At 39.0% G+C, this 18,345-nt stretch overlaps 2 protein-coding genes across 10 annotated transcripts in view; one reads left to right on the top strand and one right to left on the bottom strand.

The window, feature by feature from the left end:
- otofa (otoferlin a) overlaps positions 1 to 7,278 on the top strand; it is an 89,586-nt gene extending 82,308 nt beyond the window's left edge. For 5 of the 9 annotated variants that reach the window (XM_085245880.1, XM_085245883.1, XM_085245881.1 and 2 more), the window contains 4 exons: positions 10 to 188; positions 637 to 737; positions 1,208 to 1,395; positions 2,932 to 3,072. In XM_085245880.1, the coding sequence (XP_085102006.1) occupies positions 10 to 188; positions 637 to 737; positions 1,208 to 1,388 (461 nt within the window). In that variant the 3' untranslated portion in view covers positions 1,389 to 1,395; positions 2,932 to 3,072. Of the gene's footprint in view, positions 1 to 9; positions 189 to 636; positions 738 to 1,207; positions 1,396 to 2,931; positions 5,009 to 7,023 lie in introns of those variants that run through there. The other 4 variants (XM_085245885.1, XM_085245884.1, XM_085245882.1 and 1 more) reach the window with 2 other exon arrangements.
- On the bottom strand, positions 7,207 to 14,676 carry drc1 (dynein regulatory complex subunit 1 homolog (Chlamydomonas)). The gene is made up of 16 exons (XM_085245886.1): positions 14,506 to 14,676; positions 13,936 to 14,029; positions 12,033 to 12,145; positions 11,740 to 11,923; positions 11,496 to 11,633; positions 10,826 to 10,912; positions 10,602 to 10,724; positions 10,306 to 10,433; positions 10,093 to 10,227; positions 9,611 to 9,980; positions 9,025 to 9,114; positions 8,861 to 8,944; positions 8,637 to 8,758; positions 8,401 to 8,544; positions 8,227 to 8,324; positions 7,207 to 7,457 (listed from the first exon to the last, which is right to left on the bottom strand). Exons 1-16 carry the CDS (start codon positions 14,580 to 14,582, stop codon positions 7,438 to 7,440), a joined length of 2,007 nt encoding a protein of 668 aa, XP_085102012.1. The 5' UTR covers positions 14,583 to 14,676; the 3' UTR covers positions 7,207 to 7,437.
- Positions 14,677 to 18,345: the final 3,669 nt, after the last annotated feature.

Raw genomic sequence — 18,345 nt, 5'->3', positions numbered from 1 at the left:
CATTCCCAGGTGCAATCGAGCTGGACCTAAACCGTTTTCCTCGGGGCGCAAAGACAGCCAAGCAGTGCACTCTTGACATGATTCGAAATGAGCAGGATCTGCCAACCATTTCGATCTTTAAACAAAAGAGGGTTAAAGGATGGTGGCCATTCGTAGCCCGTAATGAGAATGATGAAATGGAGCTCACGGTAAGACAGTCAAGAGTGAAAATGAGCAAAATCATGACTGGTTTATTATGATTCTTATGATAATACTTATAATACTTAGAAAGACATTTTCAAGGTAGTAAAGCTTGGTGTAGAATTAGCGGTATAAGGGGGGGGGGATAAGTGAACATACATAAAATTGTGAGTTCAGTTCAAAGCAAACCGTGTGTGTGTGTGTGTGTGTGTGTGTGTGTGTGTGTGTGTGTGTGTGTGTGTGTGTGTGTGTGCATTAATCCACCTGTGTTCACAATATATGATATCTTCTAAAAGTCCTTCAGATTAAAAAAGTAGAGGAAAAGAAAATGTTTTTTCATTTAGATTCTTATACTACATGAATATTCTCTTTACCCCAAAACAGATATTTTATAGTCAGCATTTTGTATGTGGTAGGACTTCTTTATTTTGAGTTCTGTTTTCAATGTCATTACAGGGGAAAGTTGAAGCTGAGCTTCACCTAGTGACAGCAGAGGAAGCAGAGAAAAGCCCTGTAGGACTGGGACGAAATGAGCCAGATCCACTGGAAAAACCAAAGTAAGATATTAACGGGTTATGTTTAAAAAAATATATACAAGAACTTGTGTTTTGCAAACACACACACACACACACTGGTTTCAGAGTTAAAAAATTTTAACGCTTGTCTGGAACAGAAAAAGACAGACATGAGCAAGTGTTTAACTTTGTCTTTAGGAAAATCATTCTATCAGTGCAAAAAGCAGTGTTTCTAAAACATCATAAGGTGCTGCCACTTAAAATCGATATTTTTTTTAAAGATGTAAAACATTTTCCAGTTAGCTTCTAGCATTGCTTTCTGCACTGTCAAAAGGCCACTGTTACACACTCGTTACTCCTCCTATCATCTCTTCAACTGTCTCCCTGTCTTTCCCCTCATCCCTCCCCTTTCATGTGCGTGTTATTCTTCTCCTTACCCTCCCCCCACCCTCCCCCCTATTTGCCTCAACTGCATTCCTTCCCTCCCTCTTTCTCTTCCTTCTCCCGCAAAGTCGCCCGGACACCAGTCTTATGTGGTTTCTGACCCCTCTGAAGTCCATTCGTTACTTCATCTGGCACAACTACCGCTGGCTGATCCTCAAGGTCTTGGGGCTGATTCTGCTGCTGCTCATGCTGGGCCTCTTCCTCTACTCAATCCCTGGTTACCTGGTCAAGAAGATGCTGGGGGCCTGATGCGCTGGTAGCCTCCGCCCCCTCTTCACTTTGTCTGCTTCTCTTTTTGCCCCTGGATTCTTCTCTCTTAACTTTAGCTCCTCTCCTTTTTTTCCAGCCAAGCTCAGTTTCTTAGTCTTCTCTGTTGTCTTAGAAGTAGACTAGTCGTCTGTGTCCTTTATTGTATCTTGTCTTAGCCCTGTGTGCAAGTCAGTGTCATTTGCCACCAAGCGTCATTATAAATCTTGTTACCACCCATATTGTGACCAACTGTTTAGTATGGACACATGTAGGGATGCTTTGACTTAAGGTGAACAAGGTGGTTGAAATATCCATGTTCTTATCAAGTGGGATGATTGGTAGAGAAGGGAAATGTATAGACAAATTAAAAATTACATAATTCTAAAGATGTGAGGGTTAAAATGTATGTATATATATATATATATATATATATATATATATAATTTTTTTTTTTTTTTTTTTTTTTTTTTTAATCCAAAAATGACAAAATGAAGTCAAAACGTTTAATGGTAGTTGAATAGTGGCTCCAAGAATGCAAAGCCCATGAGGCAAAACTACAAAGAAACATCAACAAATGCAAGGATTACACTATGATGAGAAACAGACAAAGGACATAGGGAGACATGGAGCTATATATACAGTACACACATAAGGTAATCAAGAGAAGTTGAAACATCAGGGGTAACAAATCACAGCTGAAGGAAGTTCAAACAAGACATAGGCAGTAAAATTAAATGAAAGTCACAAGAAATGACAGAGTTTCAAAAGTATCAAGAGTATCAAAATAAAACGGAGAAAAACAGGGAAATACCAAACACAGGAAAGAAAAAGACAAAACCCCGAAACCTGAAAATTATATCATTGATTATATTAATAAAACCTGTATTTAAGCATATTAAACCGTAGTTGTTTGCTTACAAGCAACAAAATATAAAAAGAGTTCCTGTATTTTTTAGTAATGTTGTGCTAAGTATTTTTGCATATACTTTGTGGGCATTTCAACATCGTATCTAGGCAAACGAGTCCATCGGCCATCTACAATATGAAAAAATCTCATCCCATTTTATGAGAAAAAACCTGTGAATTGTAATGCACTATAAGCTGTATGAGTGCCTACATCCAGGATATTTCTGGATTCTGGTTTCCAGGGTGGGGAGCGGTGGGGGGCAATAAGCATCTGTTGCAAACATTTGCCAGAAATGTCAGTCTTTTGAGCTGTTGGTCAATCATCATCCACTCATTTACATGTGTCAACATACTCATTCTGCATAATAGAAAGCTTCCACTCTGTGATGTGTTTTTTTGCTCCTGTGAAACATAATACTGATAGAAATGTGAACCGTGAGCATGCATATTATTGCAACATGGCTTACTAACACCAGCTTTCTCTTTCTGTCCTACTCCTCTTTATTTGCTCCCTTTCATTGTCCACCATTACTCACCCCTTCTCACCCTCCTTTAACTCAACACTCCTTCCACTTCCATGTTTTCCTCACCATTTCTTTATTTTCATCCTCTTAAAAACTCCACCTGAACCATCCAGTCGCCCAGACACCACCTTCCTCTGGTTCCTGAGCCCGCTGAAAGCAATCCGCTACCTGGTGTGCAACCGCTACAAGTGGCTGATCATCAAGATAGTGCTGGCCCTGCTGCTGCTCATCATGGTGGGCCTCTTCCTCTACAGCATGCCAGGCTACCTTGTCAAGAAGCTGCTGGGGGCCTAAGTCACTGCTAGGGGGATGGGGAGGGGAAGGGTGGCTACATGGATAGATGGATGGATAAGTGAAAGGGAGCAACACTGATGGGAGACAAGACTGCTATGTTTTCTCCTCTCTAATCCAATCTGAGCTTCATAATCAGCTCACACCTTCCCCTCTTAGCACTGAAAGGAGAAGGGAACACCATCGAAAGTGACTGCCCCACTGCCCCTTCCTTGCCCCCCTGGCTCCCAAGTAATGAAGATCCAACTAACAACTCTGCAAAACAGCTAACAAATCTAATGCACAATATTTGGACTCCATCCTTTTAAACGATTACACAGAAATTACATGGCACAAAGTAACCCCCGATCGAACCTGAAAATCCTCTGAAGCAATGCTACATGAAAGTGGGTGGTTCTGTATTTGTTTCAGCCTTCAGTTTATTTTATATGTTCCAGGGTTAGTGGTCAGGCGATTGCACTTTCAAGTCATACTATATGAGCTCTTGTTACTGTTTTAGCTTAAGAGGGAATGGACAAAACTTTGGGTAACACTTTAACCCTGCCACCATTTTATTTATAAGCACTATATTGAATTTTGTTTGTGGTGTGGTGTTATAATGTGGAGAAATTGAACATAGTGTTAGTTCAGGCAGGCCTCAAAGTCCCCACAGATCAACTGATATCAATTAGCCCACAGCTAATGGCTCAGATTATATTTATCTATTAGATTCTATTTAGGATGTTTTAGCCAGCCTACAGTTGCTCCATGTGGCAAGCTGCTTTGCAAACCACATTCATTCCAGTTCCTCCTTCTAATGCTGTTTGCTCATTATGTTCCGAGACATAATGAGTGTTGCATCATGTCTCAGAACAGAGTAAATATAAATTACTGCAGATGGAAATATCTCTGAAATTTAAGGACCTTTGAAGTCATTATTGATGTGGAGTACTTGTCAACAGCTATAACTTATTACGTAATGATATAATAATTCTTTATCTGTTTATAACCCAGCTTTCTCTAGTCACTGCTCTCACGAGAAGTTATATTTTCATTAGAGTTTGTTATAAACTGTATATGAAATTTCGATTCAGTGCTTATAAATACTAAATGAGGTTAAAGTGTTACCTTTTTAACTGTTATTGGTATTGCAGTTTTTGCACACTTATATAGTAATAATAATAAGGAAACAAAAATAATTCTATTTTCCTAGTAAATTTCAGTGAGACATAGAACAAGATGACTTAGTTATTAATTGTTTAATTAATGAGCATTTTGTGGTGTTTAGTTTATCTGCAGTTTTAAAGATTTCTCCTTAAGAATAAAAACAAAAACTGATTTTGCAAATGATTCAAATCTCCCCCTCATTTTTATAATTGTGTTATTGTGCAAGCATGGGTGTTCACAGCAGCTTCCCTCTGGATGTCCTGAGTTTTATGTGTGTGTGTAATTATGTAAATGCTCTCCAGCCTCGTCTTCTGACTCATAAACGTCACTCATAAAAATCCCAGAGAAAATTAAAATAAATAATTTGTGATTATCATTTTGACCAGGGTCTGTTTAATAATCCTCCAAAGTTACAGACATGTAAAGGTGATCACTGTTGGCTACAGTATATGTTAATATGCATGCATCACTGTGATAACTGACCAAAGTGGTCATGTGTGTTAGCATGACTTGTCTTTCCAGCTCGACGCAAACCAAATCACCAACCCTGTTGTCTTTAACGTTAACGAAAATGTAAAAGATGATTTTTATGGGAATATTAGTCAAATATGTCGGGGTTACTTCTGAAAACTCTGTTTTTGTCTCCAGACAAAAGTGTGTGGTGTCCTTTACGTTTAGTTTGCCTGTGGTTGGAACCTTTGCTTGTGATACTGTGTTTCACTGTTTGCAATAAACTTGCCTGTTTTTACAATGGGTTTGTGTATTCATATACATTGTTTGTTTTGACAATTTGAAATAGACTGAATTACACTGATAACATAACACCCCCACTGTCATGGTCCTGGGTCGTTGACCCAGCGTTTTGTGTTTTGTGATTATTTCCCTCTGTCTAGTTATTCTGTGTCCTCCCCCCTTGTGTCCGGTTCGGGTTCTAGATTTCCTGTTTTGTTCTGAAAGTCTGTGTCTGTTGTCATTGTGTTCAGCTTGTGTCCTCCAGTCATCATGTGTATTCAGATCAGCTGTTCTTCCCTCCTGTGTGCGATTACCTGATTACCTTGTGTGTGTATATTTAGTGGGTGTCGGTCTGTGTTTGTTGTCGGCTCGTCTGCGTTCATCCATGTATCACTGCGTTAATCTACATTCATCTGCGTTCTATGGTGTTCCTGTCTCTGCGTCTCTCTGCCCCGCACCCCTTTGTATGGTCCCAGGTTTGTCACTTAGTTTCTCCCAGTTTAGGTTTCCGTTTGTAATTACTCGTGCTTCATTGCCTGTTTTTGCCACTACCACCCTGTAAATAAAACGTCACTCGTATCATCAGTTTGCTGCATTTTGGGTCCTCCTTTTCCTCCACACCACACGGCTCCCTCCGCCAGCCGTGACACCCATAGTGCTAGTTATCCTTAAAAGTATGCTGATGATAATCAGTGCTGATTTACCATTTCTTGTTTATAATGATTCTTGCCCCTGTGGGGCTCAAAGGACAAAAAGAAGTTTACAGCTCTCAAACAGCTGACAAGGATGCCATTAATGTTTACATCCTGTCGTGCTGTGATGAGCATTAAGTTCAGTTTCATTGTTTAGCCAAAACCCTGAGCACTAAATCCTCACTAAAGGATTCATTTAGATTTAAAGATCTGATTTGGGTTAAAATAAATAAATTAATAGAATATTAAAAGTGAGAAAAAAATGAATGACTAAGCTGGTATCTAACACACTAACTTAGACGTTTTCATCCAACTGTCCCACTTACTATTTATTTTAGACAGGAGTGTCGCATTTGTTTTTACTAAGTTCCAGACTGGGAAATAAGAATGGCTTAAAGGCCTGCAGCGATATAGACATATATATATATAGCTATATAGATTGACATGCTTGACTAACATTATTATTTTGTTGCACACAAAACCCTCAACCAGTACACTAAAATGTATTTTTATGTTTTTGGTACAGAAGTATTCTCTGGAGAAAAAAGGAATGAAAGTCGGTATAAGTGAAACAGAATACGTGTGTGAGCGAGAGAGATGGGTGTAACAGTGAAACTGCAAGGAGCAGAGGTAGTGAACACAGATCGTTTTACAAGCTTTACAAGACGGCAGTGAGACCTGATGTGATTAAGATTTTCACTGGGAAAGACCAGGATGGACAATGCACAGGGTTGGTGTGCCATACCTATCACGAGGTGATAAGGTGAGATGAAGGCAGGTGATAAGGTGAGATGAAGGCAGATGATCCAGTATGACAACCCCTAAAGAGAGCAGCTAAAGCATTGGTCCCCAATCCCAGTCTGCGAGGGTCGGTGTCCCTGCAGGTTTTAGATCTCACACACCTGAATCAAATGATTAGTTCATTACCAGGCCTCTGGAGAACTTCAAGACATGTTGAGATGGTAATTTATTTATTTAAATCAGCTGTGATGGATCAAAGACACATCTAAAACCTGCAGGGACACCGGCCCTCGTGGACTGGGATTGGGGACCCCTGAGCTAAAGGCTTGTAGACTACTGCAGACAACTTGCTCAGCAGAAAAGGCAAATCAAGTTAGTGACTAGTTCACATTGGCCTGAAGAATTTCCTTCAGCAGCATCAAAAACAGAGCCAAAAAGATATTGGGCTTTAATTTTATTTGGATTTTATTGGATGTTAATTCAACTAATTACAGACAAATTTTCTCAATTAGCTCCAAAATCAAAATTAAACTTACTAACAATCTAACATGCTTTTTTTGAATTTCAGTGACTGCTGTTTGATTTATGAATCTGTCTTTGCAGTCGCCCCAATGCCAGCATGTCGTGGCTGCTGGCTCCAGTGAGGACGATGTGTATCCTGGCCTGGAGGCACTACAAGCTGCACTGTGTGATGCTGCTGGTTGCTGTACTGGGTCTGCTCTTTCTGGTTCTGCTCTTCTTCTCTCTGCCCTCAGCGCTCAGCCACAAGCTGTTTAACATTGCTGGGTAGAGACGAACCACACACACATCCTCTGTGTACTGTTGTTTACACTGAACCACACTGTATGTGTTTGATTAACTACACTGTAAGACTATTTTTCTTTTACATTTGTAAAAAATAAATAAATAAAAAATCTCACACTACATTATCATTTAATGGGGTTTTTTTTTTTGTTTTGTTTTTTAAATGAACACAAAGGCGCTTCCAGTGCTCTCGGACTCCACAGTGATTATTCATTAATTAGAGCTCCGGGTACCTGTCAGAGAGGCAGAGAAGATGTTAGATCCATGATGTTCTGCTCAGTTGGGATTTTAAAGCCCTTTTGTTTTACTGATCGCTATGATTATAGTTTAATTTGATAAATGTTTCTTATTTTATCATTTAATTATTCATTGTATTGGAAGTAAGTACTTGAAATTAATAACAATAATAATAATAATACCCAGAATTGGCCAGAGGTATAAGAGGTATTCAGATTAAATGATCTGTTCATTCAGTCAAAAACACTCTAAAATTCAGTCAAATCTGAAATCTGAAAATGTTTGCATTGAAAAAGCTGGATAGTTAATCATTTGTAGCATTAACCACTAATTATTATTATAAATGATCAAAGCTTCCTGTTTTAATATACAGGGTGTATCAAAAAAGAATTGTCTGATTTCAAAAGCCTATATTTTAATAGTAATAGACAGTAATTTTAAAATACGTGGCTGAATATAAAGTTTTACATACAAAACTTCCAGTTTGCTCAATGTGTCCTCCCAGCATACGTCCATGTGATTGTCAAACTCATCCCACACTTTTGCGAGTATCTGGAGTCATTGCTGTAATAATGTCACCACATCAAACTCACTCTTTCTAACAGTACGTGTGTCGCTCGATGCCGGTGAACAGTTAAAGCACTTTGAAATTTGGTGATTCTTTTTGATACACCCTGTGCTATGATGGTAAAGGCCCTATGTTTTATCATTATTCTTATTCGCACTAGATTACAGTGCTGTAAACTTAAACATAAGTGCACGTACTGCTGAGTATCTGTTGCAGCTGCATCCGCAGCTTAGTGTTCTGCTGCCTCAGGAGCTCAGTTTCAGGGACAAGCTCAGAGATATCCATCAGGACCTCTCTGGAAAGACACACACACACAAAAATGACTGATCTGATTCAGAGGTATTCCTGCTTTCAGTGTAGGTGTTACTCACTCATACTGCTTTAATTCCCTTTCTGCTGCATCCCACAGCTTGAGTTTGTCCTCAGTGATAATGTTGCCAAGCCTATCCCAGTAGGCTTCTTCCACTGAGGTATCTCTAGCTGGATGGCTTAAACTGGAACGCTCGTGGACAGACCTCCGTTTTCAAAGCGCAACAGGAAAAAATTAGTATAAAACACTCACACAGAGGAAGAGACACGGGACTGATGATTCAATATGTAGTCTTACTTCCTGTGCTGCTCAAGGAAACATCGTAAAGCAGGCAAGATGTTGTTAGGGTTGATGAGTCTGGAGGTTGAATCAGCTGTGGCGTTGTTCTCCATGGCCTCTGCCTCCTCAACAAAATGACCCTGCAGCCAGAACAAAAACACTGACAGAAGATACAAGAACAGTAGTTGTCTAATCACAAAGGCCATATTCAGTACAAGCCCACTGCTCATTCGATTCCTCACCACAGTCTGCTCTCCTTGTTGACGTTTGTACATGAGTAAAAACTCAGCCAACTTGGCTAAATCCTTTTCTTCAAGACCCAGAACCTAAAAGAGAAAACAGCATGTGTGATTTTCAATAGTAACTACATGAAAAACATGAAAAGGAGCACTAAATGTGAACTCACAGCAAAGAGAGAATGCAGCTTCACAGTGGTCTGTTCATTTTTTTCCATGGGGGCCAGCAGCTTCCGCAGTTTATCTTCCACCAGGAATCCCTAAGTTGGGAGGAAAATATTTATCTTAAAGGCTCTTGTAACTGCAATTTTGCATTTTTTTATCTGTTTTTTTCTTTGGTTTTACAAAAGTAGTGTTTCTCTATAATAATACCTGACTGACTATGCAAAAACTGAGATATACTGCTAACACCCTACTTAAGTCATCTGCTTTGTCAAATGTGAATATTTTCCATATATAATTGTACTTTGTTTTTTACCCTGCAATAAAAGGCATAATTTGTATTGTGTAGTTATGAAATGTTATTAAATGGTTTTATTGCTCTAGCTTCCTGAGCTTATTCTCAAATTTCCAAATTAAATAACATCCCAAAAATTTCTCATGTAATTACTGACATGTTACTGACGTGTCTAGTATGATATAAAAACTGCACATCTGTGGATGTCTAAGGAACATGTGCAATTCATGCCCCGTTCTACAACAACCGCCTCCATACTGTCATCATTCATAAACACAACCTATGGACTTGTTTCTAACCGTTTCATCACAAAGCAGCTCCATCGCTTTCATCAGCATCTCTGAGGATAGCTCCCCTTCCTCCACCCCTGTGCCGTGCTCTGAGTCCCTCTCCAGGCTGGGCCCGACTGATGCATCCATCATCCTCTGGCTGCAGTGTGAAAGATGCCTGGTTTGCAAGGGGTGACTGGTGGGGTTAGTGTCATGCTCCTGAGATCTGCGGGGACCAGGTGACTCCATGAAGGCAGCTGAAGGACATTCCCAGGCTAAACCAAGGTGCTTGCAGATCAGAGAGTCAATGGCCAAAGCCTTCTCCGCTAGCTGTGTCACCTCTTCCTCCATCATTACCCACATCTCCTCAAACTTTCGGGCATCAGCGGCTGTGGTGTACCTACATGAAGCAAGGAAGGGTTGAAGTTGAACAGAAAAAAAAAAAAAGAATTAGGTTATTATTTTTAATATTATTATCATTATTATTATTATTATTATTAACACTTACTTACCTGACTTCCTTCTGTATGCGTTCATAGTGCTGGCGGGAGCGTTTTTGGACCTCACACAAATACTGTCTCTGCTTCATAAACTTGTCCTTTTGTTTGGCATACTTGGTTTTTAAGTTTTTCACCTCTTTCGAAGAGCTGAAACAAAAAGATACCATCATAACTTGGACATGTATGTGTATTTATGTGTATTTCTATCTGCAAAAACTGTAATACCCTAATATTTTGCCCTTCATTTCTCCCAGCTTGGCATTATATGCTGCATTCTTGTTGCCATGTTCAAGTTGTTTAAAATTTAAAATTACAGATTTGCCTTTCATCTGTTGTTGTTCTCTCAGCCGAGCCTGTAAAAGCAAGAAAAGCAATCTCAAGACTGAGCGTTCATTTACATCGAGTGGTAAAACACTGATCTTATTTTTTGCAGCACAACCACTACCACTCTATGGCATGTTCAGCACCAAAGAACATCCAGGCTTCATCATATTGTAATAAAGCACTGGGGTAAAACAAACCTGAGACTTTGCATTTTCTTCCAGCTGCATGAGTTTGATTTTGGTGGTATTCTCCAACATAACATCATGAACTGTCTTTTCAGACTCCTCTACCATCCTCCTCCTCTCCATCAGACTCTCCAGCTAGAAATAGGTTACATCCATTACATACAGAGCTGATATATGTAACATATTAGCATCAATGAGAAGTTAAGTGTATGTGAATTAATTTAAATAATCCTAACCTCTGTGTCCCAATGTTCCTTCATATGTTCTTTCAGCTTAGCCTTGTCTTTAGCAAGTAAGACTTCAATTTCCTGCTGATAAACTGCCTGCCAAAAACAGGACAATCATTAGATTATTAATAAGAATCTAGATAACATAGATATAATGGGATATTGCTGCACAACCATCTCTAAGGTTTACAGAGAATGCTTTGAAATAGAGAAAATAATTGGTGAGTGGTAGTTCCCTGGGTGAAAATGCCTCGTTGATGATAGAAGTTACAGGAAAACAGCCAGACTGCTTTGAGCTGATAAGAAGGGAGCAGTACCTCAAATAACCGCTTTTTACAAGCAAAGTAAGCAGTAGATATATGCAGTATGCATAAGTGCATGACACAAGACGTGATGTCTTGATGTATTTATGCAGACACTGGATTTGTTTTTATCGTAATACCTGCAGTGATTTTCCTAAACTGAAACTAATAAAAACTCAACTAAAAGAAAAACTAAACATTTTCAAACAAGTAAAATCTAAACTGAAACACACAAACCCACAATAGAAACTAACCGTAACTAAGCGGAGTTAAAAACAAAAAGTCAAAATGAAATAAGGCAAAGATGTGATCAGCTCACTGATTCAGATGCACTAAAAATCATTTAAAGCTCCTTTGTGACTCAGATCTGGTTCTACCTGAAGTTGTGTGAGCTCCTCTCTGTAGGCCTTGGACAGGTTTTGAAACTGTTGCTGCATCCTGTCGAGCATCAGTTTGATCTCCTCATCGAGCCTTCTCAAGTTCTTCAAATACTCATCCTCTTTGACCCGGCGCTCCTGTTCAGCACAGTGCAGAAAAGGGAACCAAGTTATAAACAATGGCTTTGAGGTACAAATGCAAACTCCATGAAATCATGCTTTTACTCATTTGTGTATAATTTACCCATTGGAGCTCCCTTATGAGTTTTTTCTTGTCTTCTATCACTGCAGCACACAGCTGCTGCTGGCTGTCCAGGACACTCTGCAGTTCTGAATGAACCACCTTTTGATTAACTATCGACCACCCTTTTCTGATCTCCTCAACCTTTTCCTGACAGGCCTTAGCATCATCTTTCAGTCGCTCCTCTCTGTTTGATGGGAAAGAATATCATAATTTAACATCAGCCACTTTAGCACTGGGTGTTCTGCATGGGAGAAAGCGTGATTTGAACACTGAGAACAATTTAAAAGACGTACCTAATTCTGCAGTTGTCCTCCATCCCTGACCTTCGCTCCATCTCTTTGGCGTCCGCTGCAGTTTGAATGTTGGTCACTAATGTGGTCAGACGTTTCTGCAGGCTCATTATCCTCTGAGCAGTGAAAGTGGGACAAATCAAAATAAATACATCTCATAAGAATTTAAGAAAGCTACATCTGATTGTGGTAGTGTCCATTTAGTGATTGGACTTCATCTTTTGCAATAACTTCAGTTTTGTTTTCAGTTTCAGTTATAAAGATCTATTTTAGTGGATATTATAATGCTGCCTCTCCTTTGGCCACTCGCTTTAATGGATTTAATTATTTCATTCCAACATAGCAATCACAATAAGAGTCAAGAACACAAAATCATGACCTAACCCTCTGATATAATGTTTGTTCCTTTGGATGGATGACCCCAGGTATTTAAACTCATATACCTTCACTATCTCTATTCTTCACCTTTCCACCGGTGTCCCTTTCATTCAGACGCTTGTATTCTGGTTTGTTTCTACTGACCTTCACTCCTCTTGTTTTCACTGCATACTTCCATCGTTCCTCTCTTTCACCTTTTCCTCCTCTCACTACAGATCAGAATATCGTCTGCAAACATCATGGTTCACAGAAGCTCCTGCCTAACCTCATTAGTCAACCTGTCCATCATCACTGCTAATAAGATGGGGCTTAGAGCTGATCCGCTTTGAACCCATGTGTCACTCGTACTCCACATCTCTCCACTGTCTCGCTGTACATGTCTTCCACCTCCCTCACATACTTCTCTGCCACTCCTGACTTCCTCATGCAGTGGCACAGTTCCCCTCTTGGCACCCTATCAGATGCTTTCTCTAGATCCACGAAGACACACTGAAGATCTTTCTGACCTTCTCTATATTTTTCCACCGACACTGTCATGATCTGTAGAGATCTTTCTCTGCTGCTGACTGATCATCACCTCTCTTCGTAGCCTAGTTTCATCAACAGATGTTTATGTCCTGAATCCGAACTGTGAGCAAGATCCACAGTACAGTGTCCTGATAGTTGAAGGCTGTGGCTCTGATTCTAGTTTTAGAAGCTCTAGAAGCCACAGGTTATATATTATGGTACTATAGGGTCTTTAAGATATGATGGGTAAGATATCGCTATTCAAAACTGACAAGAAAGAATTATTTAAATTCAGGGAACCAATGAAGAGAACTTGATATGAGAGAAATTTGATTCCTCTTTCCAGTCCTGTTAGTACTTTTGCCTCACAAAGCTTATTTGGAGTGAAATGTAAATTGATCCTAAGCTGCCCTGCCTTAAAATGAAGGCAACTTTTTTGTTTTGTGACAACTCACCTCTCATCCATGAAGTCTCTTCAGTTCTAAAAACTGGTGTCAAGCTGCCGGTATTTAACCCCTAATGACATCCTGAGAGTCCTCGAACCACCTTGCAATCATGCAAGTCATTAAGAGTCACACTAGCCAAGGTGTGAACAAGGCATGGATCTCATTATAGAGGATGAGGTGTTAGTGAAGGTTAAAGTGCCTGGGAAGGTCTCTCAAGGCTGCAATATCAATATCTTAAAGCAGGATGAGCTAATGTCTTACAAAAGATTCACATCTTGAATTTCATTGAATTGAACTGGACATCATGTGACAGGATTCACACCATGTTCATACCTAGGTTCATCATGTGACTCTTAAGAACTCACATGATTACACTCCAGGGGGACAACAGAAAAGGGTTTAATTGTCTGTCACTCTCCATCAGGTTTTTGGAACTAAAGAGATCTCGTGGATGAAATCTGATGAAGGTGAAATCTGAAATCTCTTCACAAACCCAAAAGAAGTCCAGACATACACATTTCAATTGTTTCACTAATCCTGCAGAGGTAGGGGACAGGGAAACATGAAAAAACCACCTTTTTAACGTCCGTCTTTTCTTCTTCCATTTTGCTCTTCAGCTCCTCATTCCCCTCCTCAGTGGGGTCTTTCTTTCCCTTAAAACTGGAGGCCCTATAAACATACAATATAGTTACCATCTGTAGAGTGATATCAGGTTAACTTTACGCTTTACTTAATCACCTGGGACACTAAGAAAAGATTTACGACATGTAACTGTGGTCTTTTGATTATTAGAGGTTATTTTTATATATCTGTGTTCAACTGATGTAATAAAATATAACTGTGAGGCTTTTACAGCTTTTAAAACATTCGTTGTTCCACTTTTTTTTTTTTTTTACATGAGCAGCGTTCAACTCAAATGAGCAAAGTATCAACAAAAATGGGCCAAACTGCAAAGTGACAGAGTTCATCGTATTTATTAAACGGTCAGATTTAAAACACACACACACACACACACACACACACACACACACACACACACACACACACACACACACACACACACAAACAACGTGCAACGGCGCTTTCAAGGTAGTTGTCGTTGTCCCGTCTATCGCAGTGTTTAGCCACAGTAAGCTGCAGGTTACCCCTTCTTATCCACTTGATTGTCGGACAACACAGGAGGTTCGGGCGCCTCTTCATGCACTTTGCCAGCTTCTTCCATTGTTTGACGATGTTGTAAAAATTACTAAAAAGTCATTAAACGTTGTACAGTTAAAGTCGTCCGCAGCAGTCCTGTAGAGTCTGTTTGGTAAGCGTTGCTTTGGCGACGGAGCTGCTTTCAGGTTCCCTCGTTAATTTGAAGTCCTATTTTTTGTTTGTTTTTTTTAAGAGGAAACCTGCATATGTTTTACTCAAAAATAAAACAGCGACAGTCGTTATTTCAGTGTCTTTTTAAGTGTCATTGCTGAGGATTGTTATACAAGCTACTGAATAATTGGTTGCACTTAGTTTGTACAGAGGCCTGTGACAACTTGTTTCATTTTCTATTCACAACTTATTACACTTATATTTCCTATCAGAATATTCCTTCCTTCATCATTGAAAGACTAATAATGACGTTAACAGTTTCAAGTGTCTCTAATATAATCCCTTCATTTGTTAATAAAGCGCAGTCTGCCGGCTTTGTTCTTGTTTTCATTCTGTGCTGCTATCTGCTACTAATGACTGATCATGTTTAGAGATTGCTTCTATTTAGTAAGCTCTCTTACTCCCTTTCCTTGTGTTTAGGGCTTTTAAAATGCGACTCTACCGGGGGAGTAGCTTTTATGATGCTGTTAAATTTTACATGGCTCGGTGCTGCCATCTAGCGGCATCATCGGGTTTCAACCGCCCTAGATCAGGAATGTCAACTCATTTAACAGCTCACTTTGACCTCAAGCGAAACTTGCCTTTCTGTCAGTGTAAAGTAGTTTAACTAATTATTGAATCCCTCAGATATGTTCAATTAAGAAAAAAGAATTTAAATAAAGTGCATTCCCCTTTTTCTATGTGATAAAGAAATTGAGGAAATCTGTCAGCATGATTTTGGTCTTAAAATGTAAGAAACAGGCATACTTAAAAACAGAAAAGGTTTAGACAGCTCATTGCCCAGACTGTCCTGAAATAACAGAACTAACTTTTTGTTAATTTAGAAACTAAGAAAATGTCCCTTTTTCCTCTATAAAAAATAGAGATTCTACACCAGATAGGGAAAAACAGGAGCATTTCTGTCATTAAAATATTTATATATTACTTATTTACTATGGTGTAGTACGAAAGACCACAGGGAAAGTCTTTAGTAGGAAAAGCTGTAAAAACAAAATTTTAACTTATAGTAAGAACTTCACAATCTGCATCATTTTTCATTTTCCAGTGGGCCAGATTGGAGTCTTTGATTGGCCTTATGTTATACACACTTGGTCCAGATCATTTTGGGGATGAGAACTTCCATACTATAGGACAGTGTGCAGATATTAGCAATGATCTCTCCCTAACAGGGTCATTTCTAAGAAATGTAACATCATAATCTTCCAAGTTTCATTGTAGGTTCATAAAACGGATTATGACATGAGATTATTTTCCCCAGTGAAGCGTTACAGGCAGTCAAAAAACTGTGCAGTCGTGGCACATGCTCATCAGAACAGTGCTAGAGACACAACGAGCAGACAATTGTAAAAGTGAAATTTGTAATCAACATGAGACCTAGCAAGGTTTTTGTGTGTGTATTAAGTGGTGTCTTAATTTTTTTAGGATTAATTTATTTTCTAAAAAAAAAAGAAGAAGAAGAATTTAAATATTATCACATAATGAACTTTAGTGTAATTTGCAAAGCTGACTTTAGGTGGAGCTACTACCTTGTGATCAAAACTTGACTTGAAATTCCACAAACAAGTATTTCTGAATATTTTTTCACAAGGGCCATGCTCACTAATTGTCATGCCCCCCGATCACCATAACCCAGATACTCACATACACAGAACCTGGACTTTTAATTCACACACACATGCACACATGCACATGATAGATGTCTTCTCAAGCTGATGACAAGATGCGCACAGTCTGGTTGCCCACACAAACAAACTCACACACGGGTCAGATGTTCTTGCTCTGAAGAGTGCCCCTGCCTCCACCCCCCGGGGCCTCTCGCCGCTCTTTTGGCCTCAAGTGGCCATGGTTGCAAGGGATATAAGTCAGGCAGCAAAGGTTTCTGACATATGATCCTGCATCTGTGATGTCACTAACAGATGACTTGTCATAAGACCTTTGGGAAAGAGGGAAGTGAGGAATGAATGAGGAGAAGGCCTTATTTTCAACAGACCCTTAGCTGGAACGTTGAGTGCTTTTGCATCAAGCTGCTGAGATTACAAACTGAATGACTGCCATTAGAGAGTGATTCTAAAATCTATCATAATACCATAAGCTAGGGATTGACAGACTTTGACCCCACTTGCAGGTGTATAATAAGCCCCATTCACTCTACATATGCTTGGTAAAAGAGAGAGAGAGAGAGAGTGTGTGTGTGTGTGTCCGTTAATTCCTACCCCCAGGGGCATATGTTTACTTCTTGTTCAACAAAGCGTCATATTCATTACCCAGGGGCATAATCTAAGCCTGACCTTCAGCCAGTTAACTAACTGACAGCTTAGAGTGTTGGTGTGGTGGGGGTTGCATAACATTTTAAGTCCTAACTAAGAGTTTCTTAATATTGCCATAACGATGGAGACATTCACTGTACTGCAGCATGGGACAGAATACAAAAGAGAGGAGGATGATTGTAGAATACAGCAAAAAAATTAGAAAAAAAAAAGAAATACAACAATGCTTAGCTCCAGAAAGGCCATGACCTTGTCAAAGAACAGCAAACTAGTCAAAAAAATTGGACAAAAATGAGATTTAATGAATGAAAACAGAAGGCCAGATTCACAAACAACATGAAGAGCATCCCCTTACTGTTGAAACATGAAATGTACTGTCCTTGTCTCAAGGTAACTTGTGCAAAAGGAAGTATGTTTTTGCCATGTGTGCAGCATGCACTGCAAACAAGTGCCCAGTAATTTTCCCCCAACAAATCTTTTGTCTCTACTTCTTTAACTGCACAATTTCAGTCTTTGAACATTAAAAGACGGGAGAGCAGTGGGAAACACAAAAGAAGGCACGCAGGGAGGTAACGGGGCTACTGCAGGTAAACAAGTGCAATTTCTTTTAACATGTTACATGTTTATTGTATTATAGTTTGTGTAATAAATGCTACTTACTATCTTGCTCTTTAGCTAATTTGGCTTTTTTTTTTTAGCTTTATGTCATAATTTTTACGCATCAACACTTGTCGATTCAAGCTAAAAACGCAAGATAAAGAAATACAGTAATAATGAGAGTCCATTTAAAAAAGTCAGTCACTTTATGGTATCAGATTATTGTGAACATGTTGATATTAGCAAAATTTATAAAATGTTACAGTTATTTAAAAATTTTAACTCTATTTCAGAATAAAAATTCATGGTTTCCATTACACAGCTATAAGATCACACCTCTATGGTTTTACTCTGAAATAACAGTGATTACAGGTTGATTAGATATTCCTTGAACAATGCTAATGACTGTTTACATTTAGGACTGTTGGAAAAATAAATAAATAAAAATTTATTTAAAAAAAAAAGATCAACCATAAAAACATACAACTTCTTATAATGCACAATTGTTTATTTCTGTGTAAAGTCACTGCTGGCATTAATGTAAGTTTTTCATACCTCAGTTCGTTTTTTGGACTTTAATCCAGAAAAGAACTGGACCAAGCAGTCAAAATCAGAATATGAGTCATTTCACAAAATCATTTTAATTTCCTCCTCATAAACCATCACGTTTACAATAGAATTATTCTCACAGTCATTTTTAAAATCAAAGCCCTTTGTGAGTGGATTAGGTGAACAATAATTTTGCATGGCATT

The sequence above is a fragment of the Mchenga conophoros genome, linkage group LG15, assembly GCF_057382185.1.
Source record: "Mchenga conophoros isolate Kocher_MC1m ecotype Shallow Benthic linkage group LG15, M_conophoros_male_GT1.1, whole genome shotgun sequence".
Classification (NCBI taxonomy): Eukaryota; Metazoa; Chordata; class Actinopteri; order Cichliformes; family Cichlidae; genus Mchenga; species Mchenga conophoros.
Note: the sequence above shows the minus strand (reverse complement) of the source record. Positions and strands in the feature narration are given on the sequence as shown.